Raw genomic sequence first — 18,425 nt, 5'->3', positions numbered from 1 at the left:
AAAGAGAAGGAGAGGGAAGAGGGAGAGGAAGAGCTCGTCGCCCAGCCGAGGTCGTCCGCCCGCCGGTCGTCGGCCCAGCCGAGCTCGTCGCTCGTCGCCCAGCCGAGCTCGTCTGCCTGCCGGTCGTCGGCCCAGCCGAGCTCGTCGCGTCGCCTCCGCCCGCCTCCGCCTCCAGTCCATTTTTTAGGCCCCCTCCAGTCCTTCTTTCCCCTCCCCCTCCCCCTCCCCCTCTTCGTCTTCTTCATCCTTCTTCCGCTGTATAAAAAAAAAAAAAAAAAAAAAAAAAAAAGAAATTAGGGGGATTCGGGGAGCTCGTTTTCGAGCTCCCTAGCACTACTCTTTTGTATTTACATCTGTGATATATTAATTTGTTTCCTTAAAATGTAACGGTCTCACTGTAAAGATGGGGGTAGGGTAGGAAAAGAAATATATATATATATATATATATATGTAACTCTCATCTTTTTGAGAGCTTCTAAATTTTTCTCTACATCCGCATGGCGAATACTTTATTTTAAAAATACAAGTTGTATAATATATATGATAGGAGATCAAAATAAATAAATTAATAAAAATTGTGTATGTCTGTTCAAAGAGATTAAAAAGTGTTTTTAGAAGCTCCCTCTGTCTTTTGTGAATAAATATTTTACCACACTTAGAGTTTCCATCAAAGATAGCAAGAATTAGAAGTTGTTTGGGATGACCTAAATAAGTGTATTTTTTGTCTTTTTACGAAAAGATGTGCAGAAAAGTAGAGAGGTGATGTGATGAAAAAAAGATAAAAAGATAGATTATTTTGTAGTAGCCAAACTTAGCTTACTATATATGTAACAGTTGTAAAGAGATTTTTTCTCTATTTTTTCACAAGATATTTTGGGAATTTGCAAGATTATTTCCCATACATATCTACTATTTATCTCATACATGTAATTATTGAGTATGTGACTTCTCATATAAAAATTAAAATTTACAAACTCAATTAATCTGTTTGAAAACAAATTTAAGATATATATTTAGATCTCTGTTTGTCAAGAATATAATTCATTATCCCCTTTGGTGGGACTCACATAAAATCTACTGTCGTTAACTAAACCGTTCATCTTGTCAAATTTCTTATTGAGTACATCATTATAAAATAAAAAATTAAATCAAATATTAATATTATATGATCACATCATATCATATTTAAAGGAATGGGCATTGTTGGGTTTCATGGAGCCACCACAAGCTCCACTTTGATGATTTGAATTGTTTAATTTATTAAACTATGTGTGTTAATCATTCATAGAACTTTTAAATTAATCTAGTAATCATAACATGATTTTATTAGATTTGCCAACAATATATATATATATATATATATGCATTTTTAAAATTATTATTATCGTCTATTTTTATAGACAAATACCATCTAAGCATATTGATATATGTCAAATCAATTTGATTTTTTTCATAAATAACCTAAACACGTTCAAATAAAATAAACAGTTAAAATCATTGAAGGTAGACCCATGGTGGATCCCACCAAACCCAGCAATTCTTTCAATTTTTGTGGATTGGAGATCCACATCTTATGTAAAAAAATGAATTATTTATTTTTTAATGTCAAATATGACTGGATTATTATTGTAGATATCTCATTAATTTGATTTTTCATATAAAAATTACTTGGTAAGACATTATTTGACACTTCTTGCAAAAGTGTTTTTTTTTTTTTTATCTTTTATCTTTTTTTTGAATTATATTACTTCTTTACTCTTTTTGTAAATTTTTTATAAAATGTTAAAAAGTATAATTATATATATATATATATATATATCATCCCAAATATCATCATTATTTTGATAAGATGGTTAAAAGTTGACTTTTTTAAGTTTTTAAAAAAAATCTATAAAAAAAATAGGAGAGACGATGTGACTCCAACTAAATTAAAACATCTTCTCAAAATAGCTCAAGGTGTTGCGAAATAAAAATTTCACGTCTTGAAAGTAGACAATCATTACGGGACTCTCATCCCCATTAGTCTATGTTATTTTAATAATTTTTCATTTTTTTATAAAAAGATTTATAAAAAAAATTACTAAAATCTAGTGAACAAAAAAAAAAAAAAGAATTTTGGGGTTAACAACTACCAAACAGCTAAGAAGATTTTCAAGTTTTTTTTGTTGTTGTTGTTTTTTGGTAAGTAATACAGGTATAAATATATTTATTTGTGTGTATCTTTATTATCTTGGCATATATAGTTGTACGGTTTTAAATGTAATATTTAATTTTCATTATTATCTTTACCGAAAAGCAAGGAAGGTGGAGAAAATCTAGAAATGTTCATTTCTTTTCATTTCCTCAAAAACCCAGAAAATTTTAAATTGGAAAAGAAAAAATGAGAGAGTGAGAGAGAAGGAAGAGAGAGAGAAGGAAGAGAGAGCAGAGAATAAAAAGAGACCGGATGTTGACAAATTTTCATGTCACTGTTCTTAGAAGAAGGTCGTTTTTTTTTTTTTTTTTGTGTAGATTTCTTATCTAGGATCTCTCTTTCTCTCTCTGAAAATAAAAAATAAAAACTCATTCTTTTCTCTCTCTAAAAACTTTCTCTCTTTCAGAGACTGGCCCAGCAGATCGAAATCTCCATCTTTATTCCTTCTAGTTGTTGACGATCTAAGCTTCTTGTAATGGTGTTACCAAAACACCCACTTTGTTTTTCTTTGTATTTATTATTAATCTTTCTTATTCTTTTTTGCCCTTTTGGTAGTGCCATTCTCTGACTCTGAATTTCCACGATTCTTTAGTTATTGGGCATAGGACGTACGGCTGAATTATTGAATCCATAAGGGTTTCTTGAGAAGAGTTGATTGCAGGATGTAGGTCTGAGGTAAATTTTATACACTCTTGCTGTTTAATTAGATTTACAGGTTTTTGATTTCTTGGGTATGGTGGGTTTCTGAATTTGATAATATATTTAATTGGGTTTTAATTATTTTCTAGTTTCTTTTTTTGGGTTTGTCAGATTATTGGCTTAGATTGCTTTGAACAATTGTTTTGTGCATTTTCTATATTATATCTAGTGAGACACTTTATTGTAATCTGCTAATTTGGTTTTACTGTTGATGAATTTGATGCACTTTATTGTAATCTGCTACTTTGGTTTTATTGTTGATGATTTTGATGGGTATTTGGATTTGACGAGTCTTCATTTTTTATTTTTGTAGGATCTGTTCTAAATTCTTGTTTTATCTAGTTTAACTGCTTGTTGATTTGCAAAGGAAAAAGTTGCTGCTTTCCTTACTGATGATAGGGTTGTACTGGAAATTTTTATTATGGTGTTCATATTTTTTTGTTAAATTGATCTTATGCATGATGGTTACTATCTTAATTTTAAGTGAGTGGTTTCAATTGCATTAGTGAAGTTCATGGTCCTTGCAAATAGAAGGAAGGTCTTTATTGCTCAATTGAATTTTGAATTTTCTGATCGATTGTTTGGGGACAACAGTGGTTCAAGTTCAGTTTTTTATCCTAGTTTTGAGGGAAACTTTCCACTTGTGACCTGCTGATGCCTGTTGAAGTGCATTACTTCCAAATCCAGAAGTCTATTAGTTGATTTATTCAGTTTTTTATAATTCGTTTGTGCATTAGAAGATATTTTGTTGCCATTATATGGAGATTTAGACGGCGTAGATGAGCAAATAGTTGTGTTCTCTAATTTATCAAAAAAAAAAAAGTTGTGTTCTCTAGCTGTCTTTCCCACTTTGTTTTTTACATCGTGTTCAACTCTAGGTACTATAATTAAGTTAATATCTTATGCATCTCTACAAGCTGTCTTCTCTTTTTCTATTTCTTCTTCTTCCTCTTTAACTTGAATCTAACCTAGCTAGCTGTCTCTGAGTATCCTATCGTAGTGTGTAAACTTTTATTATTCAAGTTTTAATGGTATTGCATTTTTGAGCTTTTGGTGTTGCTGTCCCAAATCACCAAGAAATGCAGATTTGGATCATTGTTATTCTATAACCTGACTGTGTATACCATTGCTTTTTAGTTTTTATGGTGTTGTGAAGTCAAGTTACAGTCTAAGCATTCACCTTCGGCCCTATAATTTTGCCCATAGGTGTATTAAAGCAAGAGGACCATTACTGGATGGTAAAATTTGTAAATGATTGCTGATCCTAAAACTGTAACCCCTGGTGAAAAGTTTTACGTATGCTTAATCATGTGGTCATGATGAAGAGTATGCTACTTATCAGGGTGAAACATATAAAGAATATGCCAAACTGATTTGCTGATGGGTTCAGCACAGTTTTTCTATGGATGTCATTGGCTAGGAAAAGAACTTCAGTGCGACTTTGATATACTGAGAAAACATACCATAAAGTACACTCTGCAATGGCTCTACAAGCATGGGGCGATGAGTTCTCTCTGTAGCATATTGCAGCATAGAAGAAACCTAACTTTTATGAATTATTCATTTAGTATTGGAATGTATAAAAAAGTTGCATTCGGGTCTTTTGATGAGAAGGGATGTCTTCCTCTTGTACCGTTGGAATGCTTGCTATGTTCTTCTCCTATTGCTACGTTGTTTGACATACCATAACTATAATATTTGTAAAATGACTTGAACTCTAAAAGATAATTTTTGCTTTTCTTTTTTATTAATATGGAAGATTATGTTTATCACCACTGCATTTAACCATGAGGTGAATTTTTTTCCCTAGTTGTCACATTCCATATGATACAATTGAGCAAAACTATATGTCATAAGGATATGTAGTGCATCTTGACTTGATTATACAATAAGCATAAGAGACGTGAAGAAACATATGAAGGCACATTAACTATATTTGACATTGCTGCAAATAATCAAACTGTAAATCTTTTATTTAAAGAAAAAAAAAATTATGTACTATTGTGAGACAAACAATTCCTCTTAAAGTTTAAACTATTGGGGAATAGGATGAAATTGTGTACCAGTCTCTTACACCCTCTCGCTTGTGGAGAGAAACAAAATAGATTGCAAACACAAATGCAATGTAGTCCATATGGATAAACATTTTGGAGGAATAATTACATGAGGATAACCTTGAACCTGCCAATGTAATCATAGCCTTGTTACATATCTAACAATCAGTTGCCATAAAATTTTAGTTGTTAGGGAATGGGCCAAACAATGTTTATTTGGCTATCACAGTTTCATGCTCTTGTGTGCTTATAGCATAATGCCAATGTCCTAATGCATTAGAGGGAACCTAAAGATAATACCCCCTTATATAATCTACTTAACTCTACAAGACTTTGTCCCAATTACCTTATCCATATTATCTACAGCATAATTTTTATGTTATACTTGGCCATGTGAACAACATTTGCTTCATGTGCATTTCATTTCCAATTACATGTAGAAGTGTATCTTATAGTCATGGTTTTAGAAAACGGTTGATATTGTTGTGTAATGTTATCACGTAATAAAACTATCCCTCTCACAAGTAAATCTCCAAAGCCACTTGCCTAATAGCTCTATTAGCTCTATTAACGATACCCAACTCAGACCCCATTCTCTGACTGCTGAACAACAATATCCCAATCAGCAAAATGATGTTTAAACTTTTCCCTTACTCCACCATAAAAAATCCTGCCGCAACTTCTCAAGTTTCTTGGCTATGCAAGCTGGAATAGTGTGCAAAGTACTTGCATTGGTTTAATATCAGTTTAAAATCCAGTGCCATTTTTAATCACATTTTTAGGTCTTACTAAATTGATTAGAAACTTAAAATAAGTAATGTGACAAAGTGGGAACATCCATTTGAACAAGTTTCAAGTTGTTTGTAGTGATTTTGAAAAATGTCATGACTCAATTTTTTTCCTGTTATGTAGTGACATCAATACACCGACATGACCATTATGGCATAATTGAAACCATTACAGTACACAGGTTATCATCTGATATGACAAAAGTGATAAGTTGATAGTCAATAATTTACAACTTGACAGCTCCAGTTATCTCTATGTCAACACATGAAGTGCCATTAGATGCTTTACCAAATGTAACAATGTGTGAGATATATGGAAAAAGAAAAATACCAAGATGATAATGGTCTGTGGAGTCTGTTGGAGTGATGGTATCATGGAAATGAAATCCCCTGTAATTCAGTGCAAGTTCTTAACTAGTGTCTTCTAACTCTTTCTGTGTCATGGAGCTGATCCTGTTTGTGGCGGACATGGTTTGATAGAAGAAGAGAAGAGAGACAGTTTTAGAATGAGAGGACTCATTATTAAAAGCCAAATCAGGTTCTTTTTGAATGCCAGGTAAGACAATGATTTGTCTCAAAAGAAGAAGGATAGTGCTTTCTAAAAACAGTGAACATTCCACCTGAGAAAGGCAATGGGAAATGAATGGGATATTACTGGTGGAACAGTGCTTTAAAAATAAATAAATAAATAAAGTAGGCAAATTAAACAAGAAGTTACTAACACCAATCCTTATCTGTTTCTTGAATTGCTTTCCAGATGTGATTCTCTGACACTCACCCTGCATTTGAGATATGTAAAATGGGTTTCTTGTGGAAAGTCCATTCTTCTCAAAATTAGTTAATGGTGATCACTCCAAATGTCCCATTAAGTTTGCAGTTTCATGTCTTCATATTTATCTTGTGATGTGTTTTGTTCTGGCCTATTGAAGCAACCTTGGGTTGCTTTGTTCATTTTCAATCTTTTAATAAGAACACATTGTATTGCAGCAAGAAAAGCTCCAAAAGGGGTGTATCCTTAGTACAAAAGATAAAGGACATCAAAAAGCTCAACACAAAAGTTGAGCTCAGCTAAGATATCTATAACGAGAAAAGAGGATTCACAAAATCCAATATCGAGTTATCAATTGTGAAAGATGGAATCCAAAACTGCCGTCCATACAAAGAAAGCAACCTTAGTTGGTGTCCTGATCTTCCATATTTTTTTCTAGGGGAAGTGGTCCCTCGGCTCGGCCCTCTAACAATCAAGAAATTATAGGACTTGACCGAAAAGGAACCATTTCTATGCCATATCTGGTCTTCCAGATGGGACTTCAAGTCCATAGTCTCCAATTCCCAGTCCTGAGGAAGTCTACTAAATAATCTTCCAGAAATTCTAAAAAAAAATAAAAAAATAATAGCATAGCATTATATTAATTGCAATGCTAAACAGAGCCAAAAAAGCTACCGAAAGAGGAACATTTAAACCAAACTGAATCCTGCTGCCATCCCCGACCTCAATGTTGATTATTCAGTAGCTTGAATACCATCTAGGTCCAGGCATCAGAGATATCAATCTGTGTATCGCCATTGTGATAATCTAGACACAAATATTCTGATTAAAACAATGTGATGCATGAAGACAGGTTTTTTCTTTTATTCTTTATATATATAGTCTGTTGTCTGTTTTTGTGCTTGTCAGATTGAGGACTATAGTGCGTCCTAAATAAGTGAATGTAACATTGTTTCTTCTTTGATTTGCAGGAATGGGAACAAAAGTGCACTGTGAAGGCTACCTGAGTGGATATTACTCCATGAGGGATCTCAATTTGGATTCTAGTAGTAGTAACTGGCACTTGTTTTATGGAGACAAAACCTTAGCAAATGGGCAATATTACAACAGTTTTTTACCTAGGACTCCCACGAATGCATATCCAGGGGGTGATAAGGATGCGTTAAAGCAGACAATGCTTGAACATGAGGCCATATTCAAGCGACAGGTAATTCCACTCTCAAGTGCCTACAACTCTACTTTGTTCTGTGTCTCATTTTGACACAACCAACCGATTTAATAATTTACCGAGTCTAGTTTACTTCTATCAATAAAGGACTTTATTTTTTGTGGTCCAATTTTATAAACACTTGAATTATTTGAATTTCTTTTTGTCACCCAGGTGTTTGAACTCCACCGTCTTTACAAAATACAGAAGGACATGATGGATGAAATTAAAACAAAGGAACTACATAAGCATCTGATACCAATGGAGACATCCTCATCATCAAACCTATTCGTATCTCAAATGCCGTCTGAAGAAGCTTGGAAATGGCTTCATAAACCCAACTTCCGCTTAGTGAACTCTGTTTCTGCAATGCCATCTGCTTCTGGTACTGAAATCGTTAGTTCTCCCCTGAGTTGTACAAAAGGGAACAACACACAACATAATCGAATTCCATCCCAGAATGGATGTAACTCAAAGGATTGTGAGATATTGGAGTCCAGACCTTCGAAGGTTAGGAAAAAGTTGTTTGATCTTCAACGCCCAGCTGATGAGTATCTTGATACAGAAGATGAGGAGCAGTCCGCGGACAATAAGATATCTGATATTTCAAGTTATCCTCCCTGTAGAAATCATAAGATTGCTTCTGAGAGCAGTGTAAAGTTGAATCTTGGAGGTGGTGCAAAGATCGATTGTAATGGAGATGCTTCAAGATCTGGTTCTTGTTTGAGGAACTCTGTTGGGTTGGCTGATTTGAATGAACCCATTCAGGTTGAAGAAGCAGAGATTGAAGATCTGGATTTAGCTGGTAAACCAAAGTCACAGTTTCTTCTAGGTTTGACCAAGGAGAATTTTCAGAACTCCCAACATGGAAGCAATAACGGGACTTTCACTAATTTATGTGTTGAGGGTAAAGGAATTGGAAGAGAGTGGCTATCCCATATGAATGAAGCAGGTAAGTATTTTTCTTCAACTTGCAAAATATTTGTTAAGTTTGTCTTTTGTTCTAAGTCAGCATTTTCCACCATTATTATTCAATTAGGAGAAAATTTTGATTCTAAGGATCAAATATGAAGAAATCTTGACTATCTAAGGATTTATAGAAGTAGTTGGGATTTGTGAGAGATTTATATTCCAAGTTGTAATTGATTCCGGCAAGAGTAATATCTTGGGGTTTATCAAGTACATTTCTAGGGCACATCATCTATGATCTATCTTGCTTCTTACTTTTGTGCTATGTTTGGATCTTTGGATTTTCCAAGGGAAAGGAAAATTAAATTACTTCTAGGTATTTAGCTTATATGGGTAATTGAACCCAAAAGATGATTTTTTTTTTTTTTGGTTGGGGGGGAAGAGAACAATTATAGTCATTTTCCAACCAAAACAAAAGAAAAACAAAAAGCAAAAGAAAAAAATTTAGCTTCTTTCACTTCATTTTTTTTCCCTTTCCTTTTACATTCATTTTCCTTTCCCTTCACAGATCCAAGCTCCAAAACATATCCTTGGTGATTATGCAGAATTTGTGGAACCAATAACTTGCAGGGATTTATTTTTTAAAATTAAAAACTGTAGCAATTATTTTCATAAGCTCATTTTTTTTTTTCTTTTTTTTCTTTTTTCCCCAGACTGACTGCTGATGATTTTGTGTATGTACAGGACACAGTAAAATCAATTTGCAGTCTTTTCCTCAAGGTCTCCAACCAGATAAGTCGAATGTGTCTTCCCAGAGGATGCATACTACACTTAACAAACTTCATCAAGCTTCGGAGATTCTTCCATCTGATCATAGCAGGGAAGATCTGTGGAGAGAGAGAACAGCTGGTGGTTTAGAACTCTCTGAAAGAAGCTGTGATCTCACTAGTTTTAACCATCTGGAACTGGTGGTGCGTTCCCATGTTCCCAATCCCTACCCGTTGGTTCATGCCTCTGATTTGGACAATACTTGGTCCCACTCCGTCTCATCTTGGGGAAAGCCAAGTAGTAGCTTGACCCAGAAATTGACATCAATTCAAACACACCTGCCTTTACATTCATTGGCTACCTTAAGTAGGAGTTCTCAATCATCCGCTCAGAGCCATGAGATTTTTATAGACAAGTGGCATCTTAATAGCAGTTCTGGGTCGAAGCCTGGTTTTGGAAGTGGTCTACCTTACCGTAATGGGTTTTACCAAGGATCATCATCAGGGTCCAAGGACATACCAATTCATTTCCCTTCAGCTGGATTTGATTATTTGAACTGTAATAAGGATGATAAGGTGGCCTCTGAACGCTCGATTAATTTTGGTCCCGGAAGCTACTTAAAGGGCTCAAATGTTATGGATAAGCCAGTGAAAGGTATTAACCTGAATGTCATCCTTTCAAAATCTTCATCCAATGAGATTGCTCCCCAACAAGTCCTAGAGATCATAGATGAAGAAAGGAAGTGTGAGGACCATCTGGAAGTTTTGCCTTGGCTTAAAGCTAAGCCTGCTAGTAAGAACGAGGGCATCAGTACAAGGAGGGATTCAAATTCCTCACAAATAAGTTTCTTACAAGCTGCTTCGAACCAATTGTCCAACAAAACTGAAACTTTGAAAGGCCCCAATCAAATTTTTACCCAAAAAAATTCACTAGCTTCATGTGACCATGAGATCGGGGCCAGGAGGAAGGAGGTAGGTGACTGCCCAGTTACTAGAAAGATCCTTGGGTTTCCCATTTTTGACAATCCTTGTACTCCTAAGAAAGAGTCTTCTTCTCTTGTCTCTACCTCTGCGTCTCTTCAATGCCCTCCTCAAGGTGAATACATCTCAAATGTAGGCAAACATAGAGTAATTGATATAAACTTGGCTTGTGATCCCGAGTCTGGCGCACAGATTGCTGCAGAAGTACTTACTGTAGAGAAGAGAAGAGATAAAGAAGTTTCTAATTTCAGAAACTTTGATTTGAACTCTTGTGTGAGCGAGGATGAAGTTACATTAGCACCGTCTGTTGCAAGCACCAGTGTCAATGTGAAGATTGCAGTGGAGATAGATCTTGAAGTCCCCGCTGTTCCAGAGACTGAGGAAGACATTTTACCCATGGAAGATCAAAAGCAGCATGAGATGTCTGTGAAATCACCACAGCACAAAACTGAGCAGCCTCAGGATGAAGAAGCTTTCAGGATGGCAGCTGAGGCAATAGTTGCCATCTCATCCTCCGGTCATCTCAATAGTGTGGAGGAGACTGCTTGCGACCCATGTGAAGCTCCATCGGCAGATTCCCTCATGTGGTTTGTGGAGGTAGTTTCTTCTTATGTGGAAGGTGATAGCAAATCAAGAGGCAGAAATGGAGACAACAAAGTGTCTTCCCCTGAAGAGATTGATTACTTTGAGGCCATGACATTGATGCTGAGAGAAATCACAGAAGAAGAGTATATGCCTAAGTCTCTGGTTCCTGAAAACTGGAACGTGGAAGAAACAGGAACCATTCAATTACCAAATCGACCCCGAAGGGGCCAGGCAAGGAGGGGGAGGCAGCGAAGGGACTTTCAAAGGGACATTCTTCCAGGCCTGGCGTCTTTGTCGAGGCATGAGGTAACTGAGGATCTTCAGACATTTGGAGGGTTGATGAGAGCAACAGGTCACCCTTGGCAGTCGGGATTGACTAGAAGGAATGGCACGAGAAATGGTGGGACCCGGGGAAGGCGGCGATCGGTAGTGCTCCCCGCCCCTGCTGAGACAGAGAGCGTGATTTGCACGCCCCTAATGGAGCAGCTTAATAATATTGTTGGATTGGAGGATAAAACCCTAACAGGGTGGGGAAAAACCCCTCGACGGCCCCGCCGCCAAAGATGCCATGCAGGTAATCCTACCTTGATCACTTTAACCTAATTGTGGGATATGAGGATTTGATTTTTAGACTGGGCACTTCATATATAGGGAAGTAAAGAGCTGTTTTCATGGCTTTTGAAGTGAGTTTGTTGTTAGTTTGAGGGGGATTTGCCTTTGTACATGTCTTCTTAGCCCATAATTGGGGCTTCCCCTTGATTTTCTGTTTGTGGGTTATCATCCTTTGTACTATTCCCAAATAATGTTGCATTATTTCTTCTGGGATATATATACAACATTCCTTCGGATGCGTGTTCCCTACTGCTTTCAAGAATTGTTCTTCGTCTCAGGAGTTATTTTCATATAATCTTAGTTACAAGTATACGTGTCCTTTTGTTAGATTATTTCATTGGATTTGGAGTGTAATCTTGTTTTAGAGATGTATGCTAGTGAGATTGTTTTCATACTTCTTCAATAAGCTTTTATAGAGTTGTAATTATCAGCCATCGTGTCAAGATTTTAAACTTTTGATACCGTTATTGATCAATATATCGGTCAATTCTGTCCAATACTGTCTGATATTGGCAGATTCCATTCAACATATCATCCATCCCATTTTCAATGACCCCCCTGCTACAAGACACCTCTCTGCCAGATAGTGTGTTCCTGGACACCTTCGTAGCACTTTTTGACCATAAACTTTAGAAGCCAGTATATTAAGGATTTGCATTTCTAGGCTTATTCTCAATTGGACGGTCAAAGGAGGCTTGGGACATGGGACAGGATATCCGAGCAGCGGATACTCTGCCACTTACTGCCCACCTATCCTATACTCCCCCGGCTGGAAGAACAATACTCTTCCCTGAGGTAGTGTTCTGTTCATGGAATGATTATTCTATCAAACATTCATTCCCATGTTTAGTTAGACTAAAAAAATTATGACAAATGCATTACAAATGGAATCATCTTTCACCATATTAAAGGAATTCCATTGAACCAAATAGAGCAGGAGTGTCTTCCTTGGTAAATTTCCAAGTAATCTTTTTTTCTTTTTCTTTTTTTTGAATGATTTTCCAATTTATCTTGAATCCAATGATTTTGAATAGTAGGCGAACCTCGAGTTGTGACCACCCCAACTAAACATATGAACCTTAAATTGTGGGTTGCCAATTTGGCTACATCTATGAATTAAATTGTTCTTAAAGTGAACAGACATTGTTGTGTGCATCCTCAGTGTGCAGGAAGTGAATTTTGATAAGTACTGAACATTAATCCTAATACTATGTAATTATAGTTGAAGTGTCGCATATCTTTTTATTGTATTGTTAAGAGTGAAACTGTAGTGAGTTGACGATGCCACATATTATGGGATTAACCATGTAAATCTGTGTTTTGTGTGCTTGATCTTGATTCTTGTTTTATTTTCATCTGTATGTTGTGCTTCACCTATTCTATTTAGCTTTTCAATTCTTAACAAAGTGGTCAAATGATGTGCTGCATTTGACATATGCTACATCAAAATATTGTGTTCTCACATCTAACTGTAGAAGCTTCAATTTTTGTTTTTTGTTTTTTGTTTTTTGATTTCCCTTGTTTGCAGGCATTAATGCCATCTATCCACATTCATGTTTAAGAATAAACATATCCTTAGTATTCTCAAGCTTCAAAGACAAAAAAAGCCCTAACTACATTTCTCTCTCTCATCAATGACAACATCGACCCACAGATTCAAAGTCCAATTCCTTCTGAACCCTCAGTCAAAACCCTAATTCTCACCTCAAAATCCTTCATTCTTCTCTCATCTATGGTTTGTCACTTTCTTTTTCACTGAAGTTATAGAACATAAGGTGGAGGTGGTGTGTGCCAATGTCAGCATTTGGCGAGATGGGTCAGTGATGGGGGGCAGAAAGGACCAAATGTAGCCTAGTAAATCAATAATGTTTGGCTGCAAATTGTCCGACTAGCTAAACATTATTGATCTCTTTACTGCATTTGGCCGAATAAATTAAAAACATTCCTGAACATGAACTGAATGATTAGGCCTAGTTGGATGAACAAAATTTTTTTAAAAATTAGATCAATATTTGTTAAAAATATGCAGATATTTAGGAGATTTTTCAATGGTAAAATATTTGTATTATAATATTTTACAATACAATTTTTTGACAATATGAATTGGGTTAGCGACTCTAATTATACATTCAATAGTCTCTCTAAAATTAAGAAGGGTAAATTACACTGACACCTTTTGAGGTTTGATCTAATTACATTTTACTCCTTGATATTTTGAAAAATACTTTTCTATCCCTGTGGTTGATAGTCTCATTTCACAAACCCTTTACTTATATAAAATGCAACAACTCCTAATAAATAAAAAAAAGAGAAAATTACATTTAAAAAAAAAAGTAAAGCAAAGGAAAAAAAAAAAGAAAAAAGAAAGTAAAGCAAAGCAAGAAAAGAAAGTGCATGAGTTCAATATATTCATTCTGTCTAAATAATTACAATGACAAAGAAGTTAGTATAATTTTTCAAATATCAGAGATAATATGTATTAAATCTAAATTTAGCGTGTGTAAATGTAATTTACTCAAAAAAAATAGTTTCAATAGTCAAAAACAGATATGAAAATTGACTGCCAAAATAACACAAACCAGTAGAATGATATAGCTAAAAATAGTTGATTTTGTTTTATTTATTATTATTTTTGTGCACTGTAATAGCGTGTCTTATTATTCAATAACTAAATGGCTATTCATTATTATATTTTATCAATGAATAGTGGTAAAAATTAATATTTAATAGCGTTGCTATAATATACAAATATTATTTCTTCTATTTTTCTCACAAAATGTCAAGTAAAAAACATATATATAGATGATCATGGGAGATATGTATAAATAAAGATGATTGTCAAATTTTAAATATAGCTATATTAAAAATAGTCGAGTTACATCTCACAAAGATCTCTCACAAAATTATTCCTTTATAGGCTTTAATTTGTAAGAGTTTATTCACTTATTCCATAATGCTAAATTCTAACTGGTCAGAGTTTAAGTATTTTGTGGGAATGAATCATTTTTCATATAAATATAGCTTGATCATATAACTTATGGTTTATCTAGCTATTAAAATATCTTTATTAAACTAGTTATTTTCATTTTTTAGTTAAAATAGTGAATAAATCAGTAAATTTCATCTCTATCAAACTAGTTATTAAGTTAGCTATTTTAATTTTGAGGATTTTGACTCAGCAAATGTAACTAGTGGTTTAGCCTACCTAAACATTAAAAAAATATTTTACTTTTTATATTTTGAAATTAATTGTGTTAAGTTTATAAAAGATAATTTCAAATTAAAATAAATAAATAAATATTTAAATAGTATAGAGAAATAATAGAGAGTTTGTTGGATAATGTATTTAAAAAGATATAAAACCAAAATAAATAAATAAAAACTTTTAATTTAAAATATAATAAAAACTAATTTGATATTGATGTTCTTTCAAAATTGATATTCCTTATATATTTTTGACGATAACAAAATTATTTTGACACTGGAGTTATTTTAGATGGAAACATGGGTATGTTTGGTTTGGTTTTGAGAGAGTAGTTTTTAAAAATTGTTTTGGAAAGAGATTAAATTTTTTTGGTTTGTTTGGTTGTATATTTTGAAAGTAGTTTTAGAGTTTGTAATGATTTGATATTTTGTTGTAATTGAGTAGATGTATGTGAGAGAAAAAATAATTGAGAATGAGAGAGAAAAGAGAAAAAGTGATTGATTGATGTATAAGAGAGAAAAAGAGATTTTAAAAATTATTTTGAAAAAATTACAAACTAAACAAGTTTTTTTAAAAAAAATTTCCAAAATCACTCTACAAAACTAAACCAAACATACATTGTCTCTTTTTTGAAGCTTTTCAGGTTGAGTAGGACTCATTACGAATCATGTTCTAATAATTCAAATCATTTATTTTATATAGCCATCTTCATGTATATTATCATAAAAAAATTAATTTAATTCGATAATTATAATTTATTGAATTTGTGATATTTGTTTTTAAGAAAATGGTATACAAATGTATTTTTTTTTAAACATAAAATTTATATTTAATATGATAAATTATAATTATTAAATCGATCTATCTTTTTACCAATAAATAAATAAATAAATAAAATATATTACAAATAATCTAAATAAAACTGGTGACACAAGATCTAAAATGATGCGGATGTACGGCAGAGAGAGAATCTAAGACGCGCGTGAGGTCAGCAGTTGGTGGGTGCAATCGTTGGAGAGAGAAAAGAAGCATCCATGACTTGTACTGTACGCCTCACAAAGCGTTTGTTGTCGGTTTATATAAAAATATACTAGTAATATTATATTACTATATTTGATGAGTACAATCCAAATATTGGGGGGGTCAATAGATACTCATCTGTCCAATCACAGACTGCCACCTCCTCCACTTTTCCTTCGACTAGCAATAAAAAAGCACACACACATCTTATCCTTGTTGCTCGTCCTTTTCTTCGACCCCACCTTTGCACTTATGCTCCCTTTTTTTTGTTTTTATTTTTTATTTTTGAAAAAATTATAAAAATAAATAAAGTTAGATCTTTTAATAAAATAAAGGGTTTTTTTTTTAAAGTCCCTGATATTATGATGTTATAGCATAAAGAACATTCAATATTTTTATAATGTCTAAGGTCCCTCAACATCGATCTAGAGAAAATTTGACCAGAAAAAATTCGAATAGAGAAAATTCAATCCAAAGAAAATTTGAATAGAGAAAATTCAATCCAGTGAAATTCTTTGGTCCAAACCCAGAAAAAATTCAATTTAATCCAGATAATTTTTCTTAACCAACCCAGAGAAAATTCAGTGAAAAAACTAGAGAATTTCTCTGGTTTTAACCCAGAGAAAATTCAGTTTTCTTTTACCTAGAGACTGTAAATTTGATTTTGAAGTTTCAATTCTGTGCATGAATGTAGGTATTTTTCTTCAGGTAGTAACTCTATGGCATAGACCACCCGAAATCCTCCTTGGCTCCTCAGTGCACTTCGCTCCTGTTGGCGTGTGGTCTATAGGCTATATATTTGCTGAGATGGTTATGCATCGGCCTCTGTCTTCTTCCTGTCAATCCCATCTTCGTCCCAGCTCGACGAGCTCTTCTACTCCGGATTCAATGAACTCAACACAAACATCACTCTCTCCGGAATATTCGAGTTTCAAAAAAATGGCATTCTTCGATTAACCAACGAGACCAGTAAAAAAATGGGTCATGCTTTTCACACCTCTCCATTTCACTTCAAGAACTCCTCCAATGGCTCTGCTTTTTCTTTCTCTACCTCTTTCGCCTTCGTCATCGTCCCCGAATACCCAAAATTCGGCGACCATGGACTCGCCTTCACTCTCTCTCATTCCGTAGACCTCCTAACAACTCTTCCTAGTTAATACCCAGGCCTCCTCAACGCCTCCGACATCGGAAACTTCTCGAACCACCCAACAATCGTTGCCGATGATGATGCTGAAAACAAGGATTTTGAATCGTCCGAGAAGAGACCAAGGAGTGCTTGATTAGGGCTTTTTCATGTGCTCTTCTTGAATTCGACATCGGTACACCAACCAGTGCGTTCAAAGACATACCAACACCCTCCATGTCTGTTCAACAGCTCTGCAATGCAACTATGGCTCTCTCTCTCTCTAGATTCTCTCTCTAAAAAGTGCAGAGTGTTTTTGATAGGTAGAATGGAGAGACAAATCATCGAATTGGTTGATGGAGGTTTGAAGGATGAGGAATATCAAATTTATCTGTAGGGACCTTAGACATCAAAAAATAATTTTGTGGATCTCTTCCATTACGAAAAGTAGAAGAGGGACCCTAGATCAATTTTTCCTAAAATAAATATTATATTTTAATTTCATTAATTTAAATTCTAATATTTTATATTATTTTCAATCTAAATTATTTGTCTATTTTTATTAGATAAAATCAATAAAAAAATAATATTTTAATCATTAAATTCAATGTAAGTGTATATTAAAATATTTTTTTTGTTAATTTTAAAGATTATTATTTTTTTTTATCGATTTTACTTAATGAAAATAGATAAATGGTTTAAATTAAAAACAAATCAAAAGATTAATATTTAAATTGATAAAATTTATTACTTATATGGGTGTGTTTGATTTGGGGGGACTGGGGGGGATTATTCACTGTTCGGATTGTTTATCCGAATGAGAGAGATGTTCACCGTTTGTTTTTTTTTTTAGTCCGCTGGACATGGAGTCCGGTCGAACTCCATATCCCTCATATGAGGGACTATTGTATCTTGGGGAGGAGTGTGATTATTTTCATGGGATTATTTACTGTTAGGATTAAGTAATGAAATGACCATTTTGATCATCTACTATTTAATTATGTATTATATTTAGTAAAATTCAATAAAATTTAAATGTCTCAATTTAAAAATAAAATTTTATTTAACTTTTTATTGATGTTTTATTTATTCAATTTTTGAAAATATTTTTTTTATAAATATTTTATTGATGTTTTATTTTAAAATTTTGTTTATATTTTATTTATTTCATTATTTAAATTTTAATAGATGTTTTATTAATTTCCTTATTTAATTATTATTATTTTTTAAAATAAATTTATTTAAAATTTTTATTGATATTTTATTTATTTAATTTAAAAAAAATAAATTTATTTAATTGTGTAAAAAATAAAATAAATAAATTTTTATTTAATCTAGCTAAAAATAATTAAAATATTAAAAATATGTTTAACATTGCTATTACTTAGTAAACAATTGAAAAAGAGTAAAATAGTCTTTTGCTCATTTATCTTATACAATCCGTCCAAGCAAACATTGAATTCACTAAAAATAGTAATTTTCAGACACCTAATTCCATGAGAAAACAAACAC

General features: G+C 33.5%; 1 protein-coding gene across 5 annotated transcripts; it reads left to right on the top strand.

The window, feature by feature from the left end:
* Positions 1-2,317: 2,317 nt before the first annotated feature.
* On the top strand, positions 2,318-11,799 carry LOC114309543 (uncharacterized). 5 transcript variants are annotated; one of them, XM_028255297.2, is made up of 6 exons: positions 2,318-2,484; positions 2,601-2,666; positions 2,787-2,869; positions 7,476-7,711; positions 7,886-8,663; positions 9,365-11,799. In XM_028255297.2, exons 4-6 carry the CDS (start codon positions 7,478-7,480, stop codon positions 11,554-11,556), a joined length of 3,204 nt encoding a protein of 1,067 aa, XP_028111098.2. In that variant the 5' UTR covers positions 2,318-2,484; positions 2,601-2,666; positions 2,787-2,869; positions 7,476-7,477; the 3' UTR covers positions 11,557-11,799. The 5 variants fall into 5 exon arrangements, with proteins under 5 accessions (XP_028111098.2, XP_028111095.2, XP_028111096.2 ...); XM_028255295.2 differs by having other exon boundaries at positions 2,371-2,484; positions 2,601-2,672; XM_028255294.2 differs by lacking the exon at positions 2,601-2,666.
* The last annotated feature ends 6,626 nt before the right edge of the window (positions 11,800-18,425 follow it).

The sequence above is a fragment of the Camellia sinensis genome, chromosome 5, assembly GCF_055761805.1.
Source record: "Camellia sinensis isolate YWXY chromosome 5, ASM5576180v1, whole genome shotgun sequence".
Lineage (NCBI taxonomy): Eukaryota > Viridiplantae > Streptophyta > Magnoliopsida > Ericales > Theaceae > Camellia > Camellia sinensis.
The sequence above is the reverse complement of the archived record's forward strand: the minus strand, read 5'-3'. Positions and strand labels throughout refer to the sequence as shown.